Raw genomic sequence first — 15,780 nt, forward strand, 5'->3', positions numbered from 1 at the left:
AGCAGACTGTTACAAAATGCTTCCAGAGACGGCTGCATATTCCTAGCAAAGTAGCAGAGGTTGCAGGATGGGGCTAAAATGAGGCAGAGAACACACCAAGCAAAGCAGTATCTTTCTTTGAGAATATTTTCACTAGAGCCCATCAAAATGTGGAGCATACAAAAAGCACTCAATAAATATTTGTTGAATGAACAAATAAGTACAAAGGCAAGCCAGAGAGCACAGACCACATGAACTTACTCTTTTCTCAACTGGGACTTTGTTATAGTATCTGATTGAGTCCTTTCCAGGAAAGTCAAATTCCACCACATATTCCTGACCATCCAATTCCGGGTGTAGATTGATGTGTTCCACTCTAAGTGAACAGCAACCCACAGTGTCTGCTGTTTCTCCTTCCTCCTTCTCATTGCCTGCTCTCAGAGCAAGCTGCACAGGAAAGGGGATGGGGTTGTTGAGAAAGAGATAAGCATCAGTGAAGAGACATGGACCATATACGATCTCTAGGAAACCCTAAACCAGAACCCTCAATTCTTCTGCACAGCCTGGAAACTCAGATTCTACAATGTTGTGACTCATATGAAAGACACAGGGATAGTCAAAGACTAAATTTCTCTACTGTATCCTTAGAATGGAGATAGAGAGAAAAAAAATTTAACAAGGCAACAAATGAGAACATATTTTTCCACTGGGCACATTAAAACTGTTATCAATTTTGTGGGAATTCAGAATTTGGGCTAAAATATAAGCAGTGCAAAATGAAAAGAAAACCAACTTAAGAGTTCTAAGAAACTGGACTCCATAGTACTATCTGTGAAAATGTATTTGTAATAAATCACACTTTGCTTAACCAATTTTATAAGCTACAATCATCTTTTTCTAAAAGAATGAAATGGAGATGAAATATCAGAATTCAGGTCTAGAAGTTAAGCAGTGGTTTGTGCAATTTCTGAACTGATTGCATAGAAATAAATATGTGTGTTGGACTTTGACATAAAATAAGTACTTTTGCATTATAAGTTAGGGTAGGAAAAAAAAAGTTTTAAAGTATCACAGTTATCTTCACCGCCCCCTAAAAGAAAAATTTCAATTTATGTAGAATCTTCTGTTACAAAGATGAGTAGTACTCAACAGCAAACGTACTGTGGATGCCTCTTTGTAGCCACATCTACTTTTCCTACTAGGATAGACACAGCAGATAAATACTCCCGACCCTATACTTACAGAGCTGATACTCTCTATACCTGTAAACAGAACTATCCAATGCGGATAAAGGAATCTGCTCCCACCTTATCAATGAAGTACAGTGCTACAGCTCTCTGCCGAACTTTCATCTCTTTGGACTTCCAGTCTTCCCGATACTGATTTCGGATCTTGTCCACACATTTCTTCAGCCGTCGAGCAGTCTCGTATTTCTGCCAGTCTTTCTCACCCTGTAGAGACCACATCCCAAAGGTGGATTATTTACAGAGCGTAGAATAACATACTGAATAATCAGAGCTCTGAATATAAGAGTATAACCAGAGCTTAAGCAATGCTGAAAAACACAGAACTGAAGAGAAAGTCTGGAGCATTTATACTGTTATACTTCCACTAAGCACAACTGACCCGTGTATAATTGCTAAAAAAGCTTCCGGGTCTATAAAATGTTCACACTCTTGGTAGAAGCCCACAAGCCAGGCCCCCAAACTGACTTAAGATTTCATTTATTATATATATAGTGTTCTGTCTACATGTATGCCTGCAGGCCAGAAGAGGGCATCAGATCTTGTGAGTCACCATGTGTTTGTTGGGAATTGAACTCAGAACCTCTGGAAGAACAGCCAGCGCTCTTAATCACTGAGCCATCTCTCTAGCCCCACAAACTGACTTCTGTCAACATAAAGAACAGACGCATTCCCAGTCCCTCTCACATGCACCACAGTCTTCTCCAGAACCTCAGATTCAATAGCAGTTTTCTGCTAGCACTGACTTCTAATAAATTTAAGACAGCCATTGAGTTTCACAGAGCTATCAAAAAAACAAAACCTAGCCAGGCGGTGGTGGCGCACGCCTTTAATCCCAGCACATGGGAGGCAGAGGCAGGCGGATCTCTGAGTTCGAGGCCAGCCTGGTCTACAAGAGCTAGTTCCAGGACAGGCTCTAGAAACTACAGGGAAATCCTGTCTCGAAAAACAAAAACAAAAAAAACAAAAAACAAAACAAAACAAAACCTAAGACTACATGTAATTAGCAAGGAACACAATGACTTCCATGAACAGTTATAGATTCTAACTTCTATATTTAAAAGCAGAGTCTGGTGAGACTGAGAAAAACAATGTTTCTGGGGACACTTTCCCTCCTTCTTTGGAGCTTCTGGCATAAAGCTTGAGGTCTGATCTGAAAGCCCACAAAATGTTATAAAAATGTTACATATGCCTGATATTGGAAACCTAACCGAGAACCTGTGGCTGGGGAGCTCATATGTCTGAGGCGTGAAGGTACTACCATGATTTTGCTAAAGAGATATGGAGGTAAAAAGCTGTCTTCTAAATACATATTTCTTTTTTTAAAATATTTATTTATTTATTATGTATACAATATTCTGTTTGTGTGTATGCCTGCAGGCCAGAAGAGGCCACCAGACCCCATTACAGATGGTTGTGAGCCAACATGTGGTTGCTGGGAATTGAACTCAGGACCTTTGGAAGAGCAGGCAATGCTCTTAACCTCTGAGCCATCTCTCCAGCCCCCTAAATACATATTTCTATACCCACATACTAGCGCAGCTCTTGGTCCTCATCAACAAAACTTGTGCAAGATATGGATGTGGTTAATACCAAGGCTGCAAATGATCTTAAGTACAGAGAACCACTGACTGTGGAATGTTCAGCCATGAATGGGACCTCTATATCACACACTCTGACCTCAAGGTTCAGGAAGCATTGGAAAAGGTGATGGAAAGACTATTTGAGGCAAAGATTAGGGAGGGCTGGGCCCAAAGTGTCTTCTGGACATGGTAGTGCCATTCTATAAGAAGCTGTGGTTGCCTGCACAGGATCAAGCCAGTCAGCATTCCTGTATGAAGTGGGGAGGGAAGTGTACACAAGCCCCAACTTGTAGCTGAGGAGTTCCTGACATTTGGTGACTGTTGGTGTTGTGCTTAGTTTTCTTTAGAGGTGTGGTACCTGGTAGCTTTCCCATGCCCCAGTGGAAGGCCACACCCATGCATATGTGGGCACCACTAATTCAACTGAATGGGTTACTAAAAAGAGTTGCCATGAAATTCAGAGGAAGGTGTGTGTGTGTGTAACATGGAATAGTTGGAGGTGGGAAGCTGGGAGTGATCCAAATAAACCGTATGCATCGATGAAATTCTTAAATAATAACTATCATTAAAAGATTTAGAAAATCGTCATTAAACAACAGATTTCTGCTACCATCCTGAGTGAAAACAGACCCACAAGGAAGGACTAATAATGTCAAAACAAGAAGATTAGGAAAATTCCATATAGGCAAAGAGTTTGCCATTAACACAGGAAAAAAACAGGTTCTGAAGAATACAAGAATCTGGGGCTGGAGAGATGGCTTAGAAGTTGAGACAGACTTGGGTTCAAAACCCATAAAAAAGTGGCCTGTGACTACAGCTTCAGAGGGATCTGATGCTTCCCACCTTTGTGGGTAATCAAATGCACATGCCCTCACACAGACACGGGTAAAATAAACATATGGAATTAAAGAATAAGAAATAACCCAAGGATTTCTAATCTTGATTCTTTGTTTGGGTGGGAGTGATTTCTTGGTTTCCACATGAAACAAAAGGACCTGATCCACAGGACCTCGTGAAATCCTTGAGACATAAGAACAGTGGTCAAGGTAACCAGTCTCTGCACACAGAGGCATGGGGGTACATGGAATAAAAAGGCATACTTCCAGATCTCAAGAAAGCAATGCTTATTTGGATATGCTAAGGAGTCAGTCATTAACTTTTCATCACAATTGTGTGTGTGCCATTTGTATGTGCTGTTCGGATTTAAAACAAGAGGTTCAATAACTAATAGTTGTCTCATTTCCTGGGGAGCTGAAAATTTCTCACTTGATGTTTAAGAGAGTGAATTAGGAAAGGTACAATACAAGCTGTCCTCCTGTATAGGGCAATGATGTCTCTCCACCACAATATGTTATATAAACCACCACCAACAAGACACCTGCAAAGGCTTCCCAAAATACAATATCTAACCAGGGGTGGAGGCTTCCTCATCACTCCAACTCACATAGGCATCAGCCTATCTCAGTGATTGCTTTGAGAAAGTCACATAAAAAATTTATATAAGACACCTCCACAGCAGCTTTCCCTTCACACTGGGATGGGGAACAGGGACAGAAGCTACCCTGCAAAGGGCTAACAGGAAAGGGCAGGCCTCCCAAGTATGTTTGTTCTGGTTGCTTTCAGTGCTGCTGAAAAGTCTATAAAATGATAATAGACTTAAAATCTTTTTGGGCTGCTTGTAGAAAATATCCACCTATGTCTTAAAAGGAGAGTCACACAAAAACCATTGTGGAAGGTCATCTCCTGACATTGGCACACATGTGCTCCCTCAAACCCTGCTCCCACATCTGCATATTACTGATGAATAGAAAAGCAGTTTGATAAAACAACACAGCTATTGTAGGAGCCTTGACTCCCTCTCCTCTTTCCCTAGTTCTAGGCAACCTCTCCATAATAGAGAGAAAACTAGTTAGTGTCAGTTATAAACCAGTGATCACCATACTTTCTCTTATAAATGTAGATACTTATCCACTCAGTAAAACAAGCAGACGAGTAAAGGCTGCAGAGCAGGAAGTGAGTTGAATTCGTCTTTGAGCCCTTCTTAGGAATCCGTATTGAGAAAGATGCCATTTGCCACTACACTTTGAACATGTAAGACAAACTCAGCATGGTTACTCAGATGCTTGTTTCTGAGATAGGGTCTCTCATTGACCTGGAACTCACCACTTAGGCCAGATTGTTGGACAAGCCAGGCCCAGAAATCCTGGCTCTACCTCCCCAGAGCTGGGTTTACAAGCATTACCATGCCCAGCTTTATTATTTTATGATGATGATGATGATGATGAACATCTGTATTTTTTAAAATATCATACATGTATACAATGAAATTTGATCTTATCTATCTCTCATTTTTCCTCAAACCCTCCATACCTACCAACTTCAAGTTTTTGGTTTTATGATAACTCAGTAAGTACAGTTAGTGCAACCCATAGATTCATATGTGCACTGGCATGATAGCATCCACTGTACCATGTGAAATCTAACAGAATTTAAAAGGAAAAACAACAACAACAAAACCAAGACCTTCCAAATACTAGGATTAAAAGTTCGTGCCACAATGCCCAGCATATCAGAATACTTTTTGTTATTAAGTGATTGAATATATTGAATATGGTGCCATGACAATGTCAGATGTTAGGGCCAAGAATTTATTATATATCTATTCTTACATAGTTGAAATAATTTATTAAATATAAAACTCAGAAATGGCCAGAGGTTAAGAGCACTTGTTGCTCTTACAGAGGAACTACGTTTGGTTTTCAGTAACTCAACACTGTTCCTATTGTTCAGGCCTTTATCTGGACTTCATGGCCACGAGGCATACAACACAGCACACATACATTCATGCAGGCAAAACACTCATAAGCATAAAATAAAAATAAATTAAAACAACAATCCCCTCCCCTAAAAAAAAACTCCTAAAGCTTGAACCTTTGTTTAAGAGAAGAAAAAAATTACTTAAGAAAATAATGCTTCTCTGGGTAGCAACTGAAGACATTGCTGTTTTGTTAAAGGGAAGATGCCTAAGACAGGGCTGAGAAAAAGTTCAAGAAGCCAGAGGCAGCTGGGCAGTGGTGGCGCATACCTTTAATCCCAGCACTCGGGAGGCAGAGGCAGGCGGATCTCTGTGAGTTCGAGACCAGCCTGGGATACAAGAGCTAGTTCCAAGGACAGGCTCCAAAGCTAGAGGAGAAACCCTGTCTCGGGGGGGACCCCAAAATAACAAAAACAAAAAGAAGCCAGAGGCACTACCTCACCCCTGGGCCAATAACATCACCTCTTTCCAGACCTGTTAATGACTTTTTTTGGAATCTCATCCCAGTTGACTCAAGTCAAGGGTATCTTGGGTACATGCATCAAGACAGGGACAATCTCCGGGTGATTCTCAAGTTTACTATCATAGCCATTGTCTAAGAAACCTGGAAAAATACTTGCTATGCAGTTATCCGGTTATTGTCTGGGTAAAACTGGCTGGCTTTCCGCTCTAATTAAGGTGGTACTCTGGCTCCCCTAACAAGGAACTCACTCTTGTGAGAATTACAATCCATTATAATCTTTGCCTATAAGAGAACACAACAACCATATATTTGAAATCTATTTCCCTTTCTCCACTCCCACTGCCATTATCTACCTTGGTCTCTACAGTTTCTTGCCTGAAGAACAACAGTTGTCTTGTGGCCTAATTTCCTGTTTGTGTGAAACCTAGGCTTCACCGAGTAGTCACAACTATCAATTATGCCACAAGTCAAGCCTATTTTTCTCTTTAAGATCTAGGTTAGTAGTTTCCTTTTGGACTTAGGATATTGTTTTAAAAAAAGAAAAAAATAAAAGGAAAGAAAGGAAGGAATGAAAAAGAAAGGAAAAAACAAGACTTGGAGGTAAAGTCCCAGCCTGTATCCCTCTGTACGGCCTTCTTCATGTCTCTTTTCTACACAAATTAGGCCAACAATGCTGGTTGGTATTTTTACTGCTGTCCAAATATCTGAGCTCTTCTTTCTTATGGCAGAGATTTCAGAAGGTCTCATTCTCTCTCTGGAATGCTAATTCCTTTTGTTTTTCTTTCCACAGACAAAATTCCTATTCATCTCATAAATCAAATCTTAAATATTATCTTTTTGGGAAGCTTTCCCTGAAACTGAGATGAGATCAAGCCCCGAGGTATACACTTAAATGATATTCCTACTCTACTCAGCAGCATTTATCACAGCTTATATTTATTGCTGTGATTACATGTCATTCCTACTAATCTTGCTAAAGTTGGTAACCTGTTTAAGACACCCTTCCATTCAAAGTCCTTAAGTGGTTCTTTTCCTGGAACAGAACACAGTCTTTTCTTTGGCATGTTATTTAAGACTGGCCACAATTTAACTGCAGGATGTCATGGGAGAGCATGAGATTAGAGATCTAAATTACTTTCTAAGAAGACTGACAGAGTTACCAGCTATCAGATCTAGGATATTTTTTTTTTAATTCCCACAGACTAAATTTATTCATCTACAAAGTAGACCCTGTTATGGTTATTAAATATCAACTTACATGAAAAAGCCTTTCAACACTAAAATAAAATTCATCATAGATTGACAAGTTTTTGCCTGTGGTGATATACACAGAATTTACAGTGTGTGACATTTAGTATATTCACAATGTTATGGATCCACCATTACTTAGTAGTTTTAGTGTAGGTAGTACATGCACATTGTGGTGTGATATATGCACATGTGCATGCAGGCACAAATCCCTGTGCAAGCATAAAGAGACCCTCCACCTTATTTTTAAAAGATTTATTTATTTTAAATGTGCTATGAGTATTTTGCCTGTGTACCACATACATGTAGTACCCAGAGAGGCTGGAAGAAGGCATCAGATGCTCTGGAATTGAACTGGTTTGTGAGCTGCCATATGGGTGCTGGGAATTTAACTCCAGTCATCTGGAAAAACACCCAGTGCTCGTAGCCACTGAGCCATCCCTTTAGCCCCTCCGCCTGATTAAGAGAGGATTTCTTACCAAACCTGAAACTCACAATCTCAGCTAAGCTGGCTGATGAGTGGGTTCCTATCATCAGGCATACACGGCTTTGCCCAGCTTTATGTGGGTACTAGAGACATAAACTCAGGTCAGGTCTTACCCATTGTGTCATTTCCCCCAACCGTATTCGACAGTTTCTGATTAACATATTCCCTATGTACCCTCTTTTGTCCATAGGCACCCCAATCTGTTTAGAAGACCTCTTTAAACACTTAACTTTAATCTGACTTCCTCTTAAAAAAAAAAAAAAAAAGAGTATTAGGGATGTTAAGAAAAACAACCAGGGGCTTGAGAGATGGCTCAGCAGATAGAAGCACTGGCTATTCTTTCTTCCAGAGGACCCCAATTCATTGCCAAGCACCCACATGGCAGCTCATAACTGCCTGTAACTTCAGTTTCAGGTAATCTACACCTTCACACAGACATACATGCACACAAATGAGTGCATATGAAATAAAAATAAACTATAAATTTAATTTAAAAAACAACTCTATTAATAACAGTTACCTTGCTTCTAACACAACTGAATCCTTACACAATTTGCCCACCCACCTACAAGTGTGTCAAGGAATAAAACTATAGCTTATCCACTTCTATAGCTCTGTAAGCTAATTACACAAGGAAGAATAGCATGATTTTTAACTTTCTTTCTCTACTCTCCTTCTTGATTCTATACTTACTCAGAACTAGAAAAACGTACCCAGGTGGTATTTTTCAATAAGAAAGTAGAGACGTATGTCAGACAACAGGGTGTAAGCTAGAAAGTATACATCTATCTACATAGCTTTTTCCACCTGTAGCTCTCAGATATTAACAAACTAAATCCTTATAAACAAGTGTTTCAAAAGTCTTTAGCTTCAGACTCTTGAATGGAAAACAGTTCTAGATTACATAGAACTAATCCCTTGGCTGTTTTTGCTCTTTTAGTTGTAATTCACATTTCCACAATGTCTGATGGAGGAAGCTTATAGAACTCTTCGAGCATAAGCTAGCTAGCTAGCAAGACAGCAAGACAGTCCCTTTCAATAAGTCTAATAATTAAAAACAACACAAGTGTGTAAGATAGCATATGGTGGGCTTTCAATACATGAAATCACATCTGTTCCTAAAGGAACTTACTCACGTGAGACCTTAGAAAGCCAATATATAAAACTCTAGGTTTTATAGCTTGTATCTACATACATAGAAAATTCCTACACTTCTCACATCCTGACTACCAGATAGTAAGCAGTAACTGTGAATGCAAGAGATGCATCTGTGCAATTGCTATTACCATAAATACATAGTAGGATTTCAGAAAATTTCCATAGGTAAAATTATAATAGGACACAAACGGAAACAACTCTGGGAGGTTAGCAGGTAATGATAACCATGTAAGCACTTGCCCCTTTTGAGGGAATGAGATGAGGCAGGTTTTTTTGTTTTGTTTTTAATTTTTTTTTGGGGGGGGGGGAGATTTCAAGACAGGGTTTCTCTGTGTAACAGTCCTGGCTGTTCTAAAACTTGCATGGTATGCCAGGCTGGCCTTGAACTCACAGAGACCCTCCTGTCTCTGCAGCCCAAGTGCTGGGATTAAAGGCATGCGCCACTACTGCCAGGCAGAAGGTCTAAATTTTGAACTTGTTAAAGCTTAACACTTGTTAAAGTTTTAAACTTGTAAAAGCACACTGCAAGGCAATCAAAAAAGAAAGAGATTATCAGCCCCACCAAGAGGTGTAGCCTATAGTTATGCTTACCTTGATTCGTGAACTGGGATTCAGCATGATGTATTTAATAGAACCCTGGATATTCTCTGTCCAGGAGACCAGCCAAGTAACCTTGTTATCATGTCGGACTTCTTTCCATTTATGTCCTGGAGGAGGAGAAGGAACCTTGGCATCTCTGTGAAAATAACCAGGTAGAAGGTAAATAAAATGAAAAGTGGCAAACCATGTCCCTTTTCATAACCAGAAGTGGACCTATCTGCTAAGTATGTATTTCCAACCACCTCCCAACCATCGCAATTCTGAACAAAAACTTGAAAATCTACCCATGGAAACATAAGGCTCTTTTCATAGTCCCAACCACCAGCTTTGAGGAAAAAGCTCTGCACCTCAATTCTGCCCCTAAAGATGAACCTTTATGCTCACTTGCTACAGTTGATAATGATGTCCTCAGGCATGATTCTTCTCTTCAGCATGCCCATCTTGGGATGGTTACCCCGGCCACGGAAAAGCCCTGGAGGCTCTATCTTGAAGTTGGCAATCCGTTCTCTATGATTATCCATAACACAAAAGCCATATTCTTTCAATAATTTTTCATTTTCTTCTTTGATTTTCTGAAATAAGAGCAAGGAAATACTTAAAAACTCCTGCCTGCTAAGACTTACTTAACTTTATCTCTTGTGAGAGAAAGACCAAGAGGTAAAGACCAAAATTTGCTCAGAAAGAAACTCAAATAAAGGAAAATGTCTACTGGATCTTAAACTTATACATAATAAATTGCCAAAAGATCTATTGAGAATAAATGACTTTACAGATTCTTACTTGTGTCTTTTGTAGTACTGCTGAACTAAATCTAATGTATACCAGATAAGTACTCTATCATTGAGCTACAGCATCAACCCTTGGTCTTCAATTGTAAAGGATATATACCTATGAATGTCGCTTATTTTCAATTCAACTTAGTTTTAAAAACATGGGCTCATGCATCATGTATCCCAGGATATCTTCAAACTCTCTACAACTTAAAATGATCTTAAATTTCTGATTTTCTAGTCTCCATTTCCCAAGGATTGACTGGTATTACAGAAATGTACTACCGCCATGCATGGTTTTATGCAGTTCTGGGACCGGAGCCAGGACTTCATGCAAGCCTTCAGGCAAAACCTATACCAAATGAGCTGCTGCAGTCCCAGTTCTACAGATATTTTTAAATGTTAACCTTAAAAATTAATACTGTGCGGGTTAGAGAGATGGCTCAGAGGTTGAGAGCACTGGCTATTCTTCCAGAAGTCCTGAGCTCAATTGCCAGCAACCACATGGTGGCTCACAACCAATCCATGATGAGATCTGGTGCCCTCTTCTGCCATTCCAGCAGAATAATGTATACATAGTAAATAAATAAATCTTGTATCCTGTCACTTGTATTGTTTTAATAAAATGTTGATTGGCCAGTAACCCGGCAGGAAGTATAGGCAGGGCAATGAGAATTTGAGAATTCTGGGAAGAGGAAAGACTGACTCAGTTTGTAGTCTTAACCCAGACACAGGAAGAGGAGAATAACTCACTAATAAAAGGTAGCAAGCCACATGGCTGACACACACAAGAATTATAGGTTAATGTAGGATATAAGACTTAATAAGAAGCCTGAGCTAATAGGCCAACCAGTTTATGATTAATGTAGACCTCTGTGTGTTTCTTTGGGACTGGAGTTCAGGACCGGGCAGGACAGAAACCTCTGTCAAGAAATGGCACCCAAAGTGGGGCGCAACAATATCCACATAAAACTCGAGAGCTTGGGAAGTAATTCTAGACACAAAAGAACAGAGTTAAACACGGCTTCTTGGTAGCATCATTTTCTCGAGTGGGCTCTCTTTGCTAGAGGCAAGTGTGTCTCATTTAAGAGAGACTTCCTGACTCAGCTTTAGTTGAAAAAACTTTGCAGCCCCATTAAGAGGCCCCACCACAAAACACTTAAATGGTGTTTAAGAAGACCCAACAGCATGCTTATAGGCCAGGGACCTCTGTCAACACTGCCTAGTTATTGTTTTTGGCTATTGGACAGGGCCTTGCTTTCCTTAAACTCTTGATCCTCCTGGCTTATGTCTTCTCAGTTCTGAGATTATAAGAGTTCAACATCATGGCCCATAGATAAATGAATTCCATGTAGTGATTCAATAACCAAGCCCTGCTGGACTTACTAGCCACAGGTACCCTTGCCAGGGGCCTAGACAAGGCAATGTTTATAAAAGTGTTGTTATTTTAACTAGTATTCCAAGAGCAAAGGTCCAAAGTAAATTTATATTTAAAAACACTGGGGCTGTAGAGATGGCTCCATGGTTAAGGCAGTTCCTAGCACCCATGCTAAGCAGCTCATAACCTCATATAACAGCTCTAGGTGATCTGACATCTGGTCTCCAAGTATAACCACATACACATGCATGCATTCAAATACAACTAAAAACTTAAAATTTCCCTAAGTAAATAATAGACCAAATTTCAGTGACTTGGAAAACAACAGATAAAACTAACCTAAAATGAAAAATGGGAAATGGGATTAAAGGCATGTACCAACACAGTTAGAGCAACTCAATAATCTAAAAGAATGGACCAAAATAATATTAAGTTACTTAAATTACAAGTCCTTTAAAATGCCAAGACTACAGCACCATAAAGTACAAAAATCTCTTTGAAATTCTAACTTCTGGATGCTGGTTAGGAATAAAACCTACCTTAAGATTTCTCTAAATTAGGGCTTGGCAACTTTTTCTAAATAGAAAATATTTTAAGATTGAAGGCTATATTGTTTGTTCCAACTCCTCAGAATATGAAAATAACTGCATCTGTTTATGAAAACTAGTGGCTCGCAGAGAACACACACATTAGATACTAGAGGACCTTTCATAATGAGTGTAACCAACACTGGGGAATGGAGATGGACAATAGTGAATAGATACCAAAGGAAAATATCTCAAAACAATGGGCAGATACATGGTCAGTACTATTTCATGTCTTAAACCTGAGTACCTGTAGCTGCTGAGGAACAGGGTTCCTCAGACTTAAACGCTACAGCAGTCAAGTTATTGTTACTGAAGTATTCACAAAGCTCATTCTAAATTTAAAAAAATCATAGACTTTATTTACTAAGTGAATCTTTAACACAAAAATAACATTAACAAAATCAATGTTGTGTCACAAGAATCAAAATTAGACAAGTAATTACTATTAAAAATTTTCTAGTTTAATAAATTCTATCATACCAATTTTTCTTCCTTGCTCATCTGCTTCCGAGCCTCCGACTGTGCTTTGAAATACTGGCTCATTTGTGTGAAGTCGCATTTGCTTAGGTTGGTAATCGTATTTTTCTCGTCATTAGTCATTTCCTAGTTAAAGAAAAAGAATATAAATATATTGATAAGTTCTCCTATTTCTAGGTGTCTAGAAAGGTAGCCAATCTCAGTAAGGTGTTTTTTTTTTCAGGGGAGGGGGGAAGGCTGGAGAGTTGTTCTGTTATAAACTGTATTCTTTAAATATAAAAATATTTTAAGTGACTTATCATGGAGAAAAACTACTCATTTTTGAGGGGGATTCTAGAAAAAAAATACAAACTAATGAACACCAACCTTAGAAACACATTAATCAAGTACTTTAGGAATGAGAGAAACACTTTTCCTTATTCTCTGTAGAACTACTACTCCTGTTATTAAATCTGGCTTTAGAGCCTTAGTCAGTAAATTTTAACTCAGCTTGTTTACATTATCCAAGTGCAGACAATACAATTTTTACCTAGGCTAACAGTATAGGTAGAACCAACATGAATCAAAATGGAATATGAGGTAAGATCACTCCTGTGCAAAGACAGCACAGGACAATCCCTGCAAAAACAAACTTTCCTTTGTTCAGCTAAAATCGGGGTTTTCTGTTTAACCTATCTGATCAATTCTCCTTCCTGTGTCACATGAAAGCTGAGAAAAAAACATTTAGACATACATTTTTTACTATAATAAAATTCAAAAAAAAGGTTGATTAAACTGTAGTTTGCTTTAAAAAAAAAAAAACAAGCTATTAAAATATTAATGCATGGGCTTTACCTCCCAGTCAGCACTTTTGTGAACTATTAAGATATGAACACATGGGCCATAATACCTTTCTCCAATCTTTAAAGAAATTTTTTCTGAATATTTCCTTAGTAGTATATTCATGGTCAAGCATTTTTGCAAAGAATGTAGCTACTTCTTCTGCTTTGGGACTCAGCTTCATAACTTTACCTAAAGGAAGAAAATGGTTCAAATCAATGAGGAACATCATTCATATTCTATGTGTACTGAATACTGGAGACATCTTTACTGATGGCTTACCTCTCCAAAGTGTACAAAGGTCTGCTGGTACATAATTATAACAACAACAGAGCAACATACTGTTATATATCTACTTATAAAATTTCTCCTTCTCTTTAGTAGATATTTACCTGGGTCTTTTTTTGGAGACTATGCCAGTTAATTGTTCCCAGGTGCCTGCTCAGGACAGGGATGACCTGGGGAAGGCCCAGCCACTCTTCCTTTTCCTTTCAGCAAGCAGGGTCCTTTACACCTCTTCAATGGTTTTTAAAAATCAAATCCTCAGAAGGACTCCTGCCACTGCTAAGCTAAGCAGCCTCTGTTCAAGAAGGGGAGGAAAGGATAGGGGCAGGGAGTGGAAGAAAGGAATTGTGGGGGAAAGAAATAGGCATCTTTCTTCTTCAAAGTTACGTGGGTGGAATATGAATAAAAATATATATTCATAGCAGGCAAGCCTAGATTTCCCACATTAAAAAAACAAAACAAAAAAACAAAAAAACAAAAAACTAAATAAGACCTTCCCCTAGAACCTTGCTACATAAAGTATGGTTCAGAGACCAAAAGCATCACACACAAGTTTGTTATAAATAACAAGTTTGAGGCCTCAATCCTAGACCTAGAATCAAAACCTGTATTGTGTGTGCGCATGCATGTGTGCGTGTGTGCCTGTGTGTATGTATGTGGGGTTGTATGTGTGCAACAGTGCCCATGTAGGGGTCAGAACCTTGCCTTCCATCTTGATTTTGTAATACGGTCTCTCTGGTTCACTGCTACATTATCCAGGTTAACTGGCACAAAAGCTCATGCCATTTCTCCATAGGGACATGATGGAATTACAGACAAGCATGCTACTTCATCCAACTTTGATGTGGGTTCTAAGAGAACAACCTTTTGTCATCAGGCTTGAACAGCAAGTACTTTACCCACTGAGTCATCCTCCCAGCCAAAAATGGCACCTTTGCAACACTAGTGTACACATAGAGTGAAATACACTGCAACCGAAACACTGGGAACAGCACCAGGAACTCACCTTTCAGAAAACCCAAACAATCCACAGCACAAGGTATGGCTGGGTCTGGGTAGCATATAAGTATATGTAAAAACTGCTCTTTAAAAGCCCCTGTGTTCATAAGGAAAGCCACTAAACTAATAAGGAAATTCTGGAGGAGGCATAGGTTTTGTGTATCTTAGATCATAACCATCAGGGAAAGGGAAAGTATGAGTTTAATCTATCAAATATTCAAAGAGAATATTGTATTCCTAGGGCCAATTTCTATCTTTTCTTTAAAAACAAAAACAAAACTTTATAATGCTATAAAGAAGTACAATAACATTTGGCTGCATTCTAAATGAGATTAAATATAATCCCATGGATTTACAATTATGTAAGTACTAATAATTCAAAAGTATTCACATTCATTACAAAAATCTAAAAGTTAACCAGAAGCCTACTCCTTGTACAGTTCAGAAGACATCTTATCTTATAATGGCTGGAAGTGCTCTTCCTGGCTGTAGGAACACCGGGAATACAGGATAAAACTGAAACTTGTGTTGTAGCAGAGGATCAGCTTAAAAGATGTAATTTAAAAGGCCAATAGGTGGTGTAGTTCCTCCTCGGTCCTTCAAGCTTCTGTTTTGAAAAAAGACTTTGAGGAAGAGGTTTCTGCTCCTTCCCCACCCCACCCTCAGGTCTGAATCAGAGTTGCTACCAAAACTGCAACATGTTTCAAATATAAAGAAAAAAATAATGAAGCCAAGGTGGCACTGGCCTATAACTGTAGCATTCAGAAGGCTGAAACAGGAGGATCGTGTGTTTGAAGCTAGCCTAGGATACAGAACCACTGTCTCAAAACAAAAATAGATAGGAACAAATTTAAATGAATGAGTTTCCTGGTATGTTTCACATAAACT

General features: G+C 38.9%; 1 protein-coding gene across 2 annotated transcripts in view; it reads right to left on the reverse strand.

Annotated features, from left to right (window-relative positions):
- Top1 (DNA topoisomerase I) overlaps positions 1–15,780 on the reverse strand; it is an 81,103-nt gene that overhangs the window by 9,980 nt on the left and 55,343 nt on the right. Inside the window, exons 1-7 of one of the 2 annotated variants that reach the window (XM_038330093.1) lie at positions 14,001–14,349; positions 13,679–13,800; positions 12,793–12,915; positions 9,962–10,149; positions 9,569–9,713; positions 1,287–1,430; positions 241–426 (exon numbers count right to left, since the gene is read on the reverse strand). In XM_038330093.1, the coding sequence (XP_038186021.1) occupies positions 241–426; positions 1,287–1,430; positions 9,569–9,713; positions 9,962–10,149; positions 12,793–12,915; positions 13,679–13,792 (900 nt within the window). In that variant the 5' untranslated portion in view covers positions 13,793–13,800; positions 14,001–14,349. Of the gene's footprint in view, positions 1–240; positions 427–1,286; positions 1,431–9,568; positions 9,714–9,961; positions 10,150–12,792; positions 12,916–13,678; positions 13,801–14,000; positions 14,350–15,780 lie in introns of those variants that run through there. The other variant, XM_038330092.1, reaches the window with a different exon arrangement.

Source organism: Arvicola amphibius, chromosome 5, assembly GCF_903992535.2.
Source record: "Arvicola amphibius chromosome 5, mArvAmp1.2, whole genome shotgun sequence".
Lineage (NCBI taxonomy): Eukaryota > Metazoa > Chordata > Mammalia > Rodentia > Cricetidae > Arvicola > Arvicola amphibius.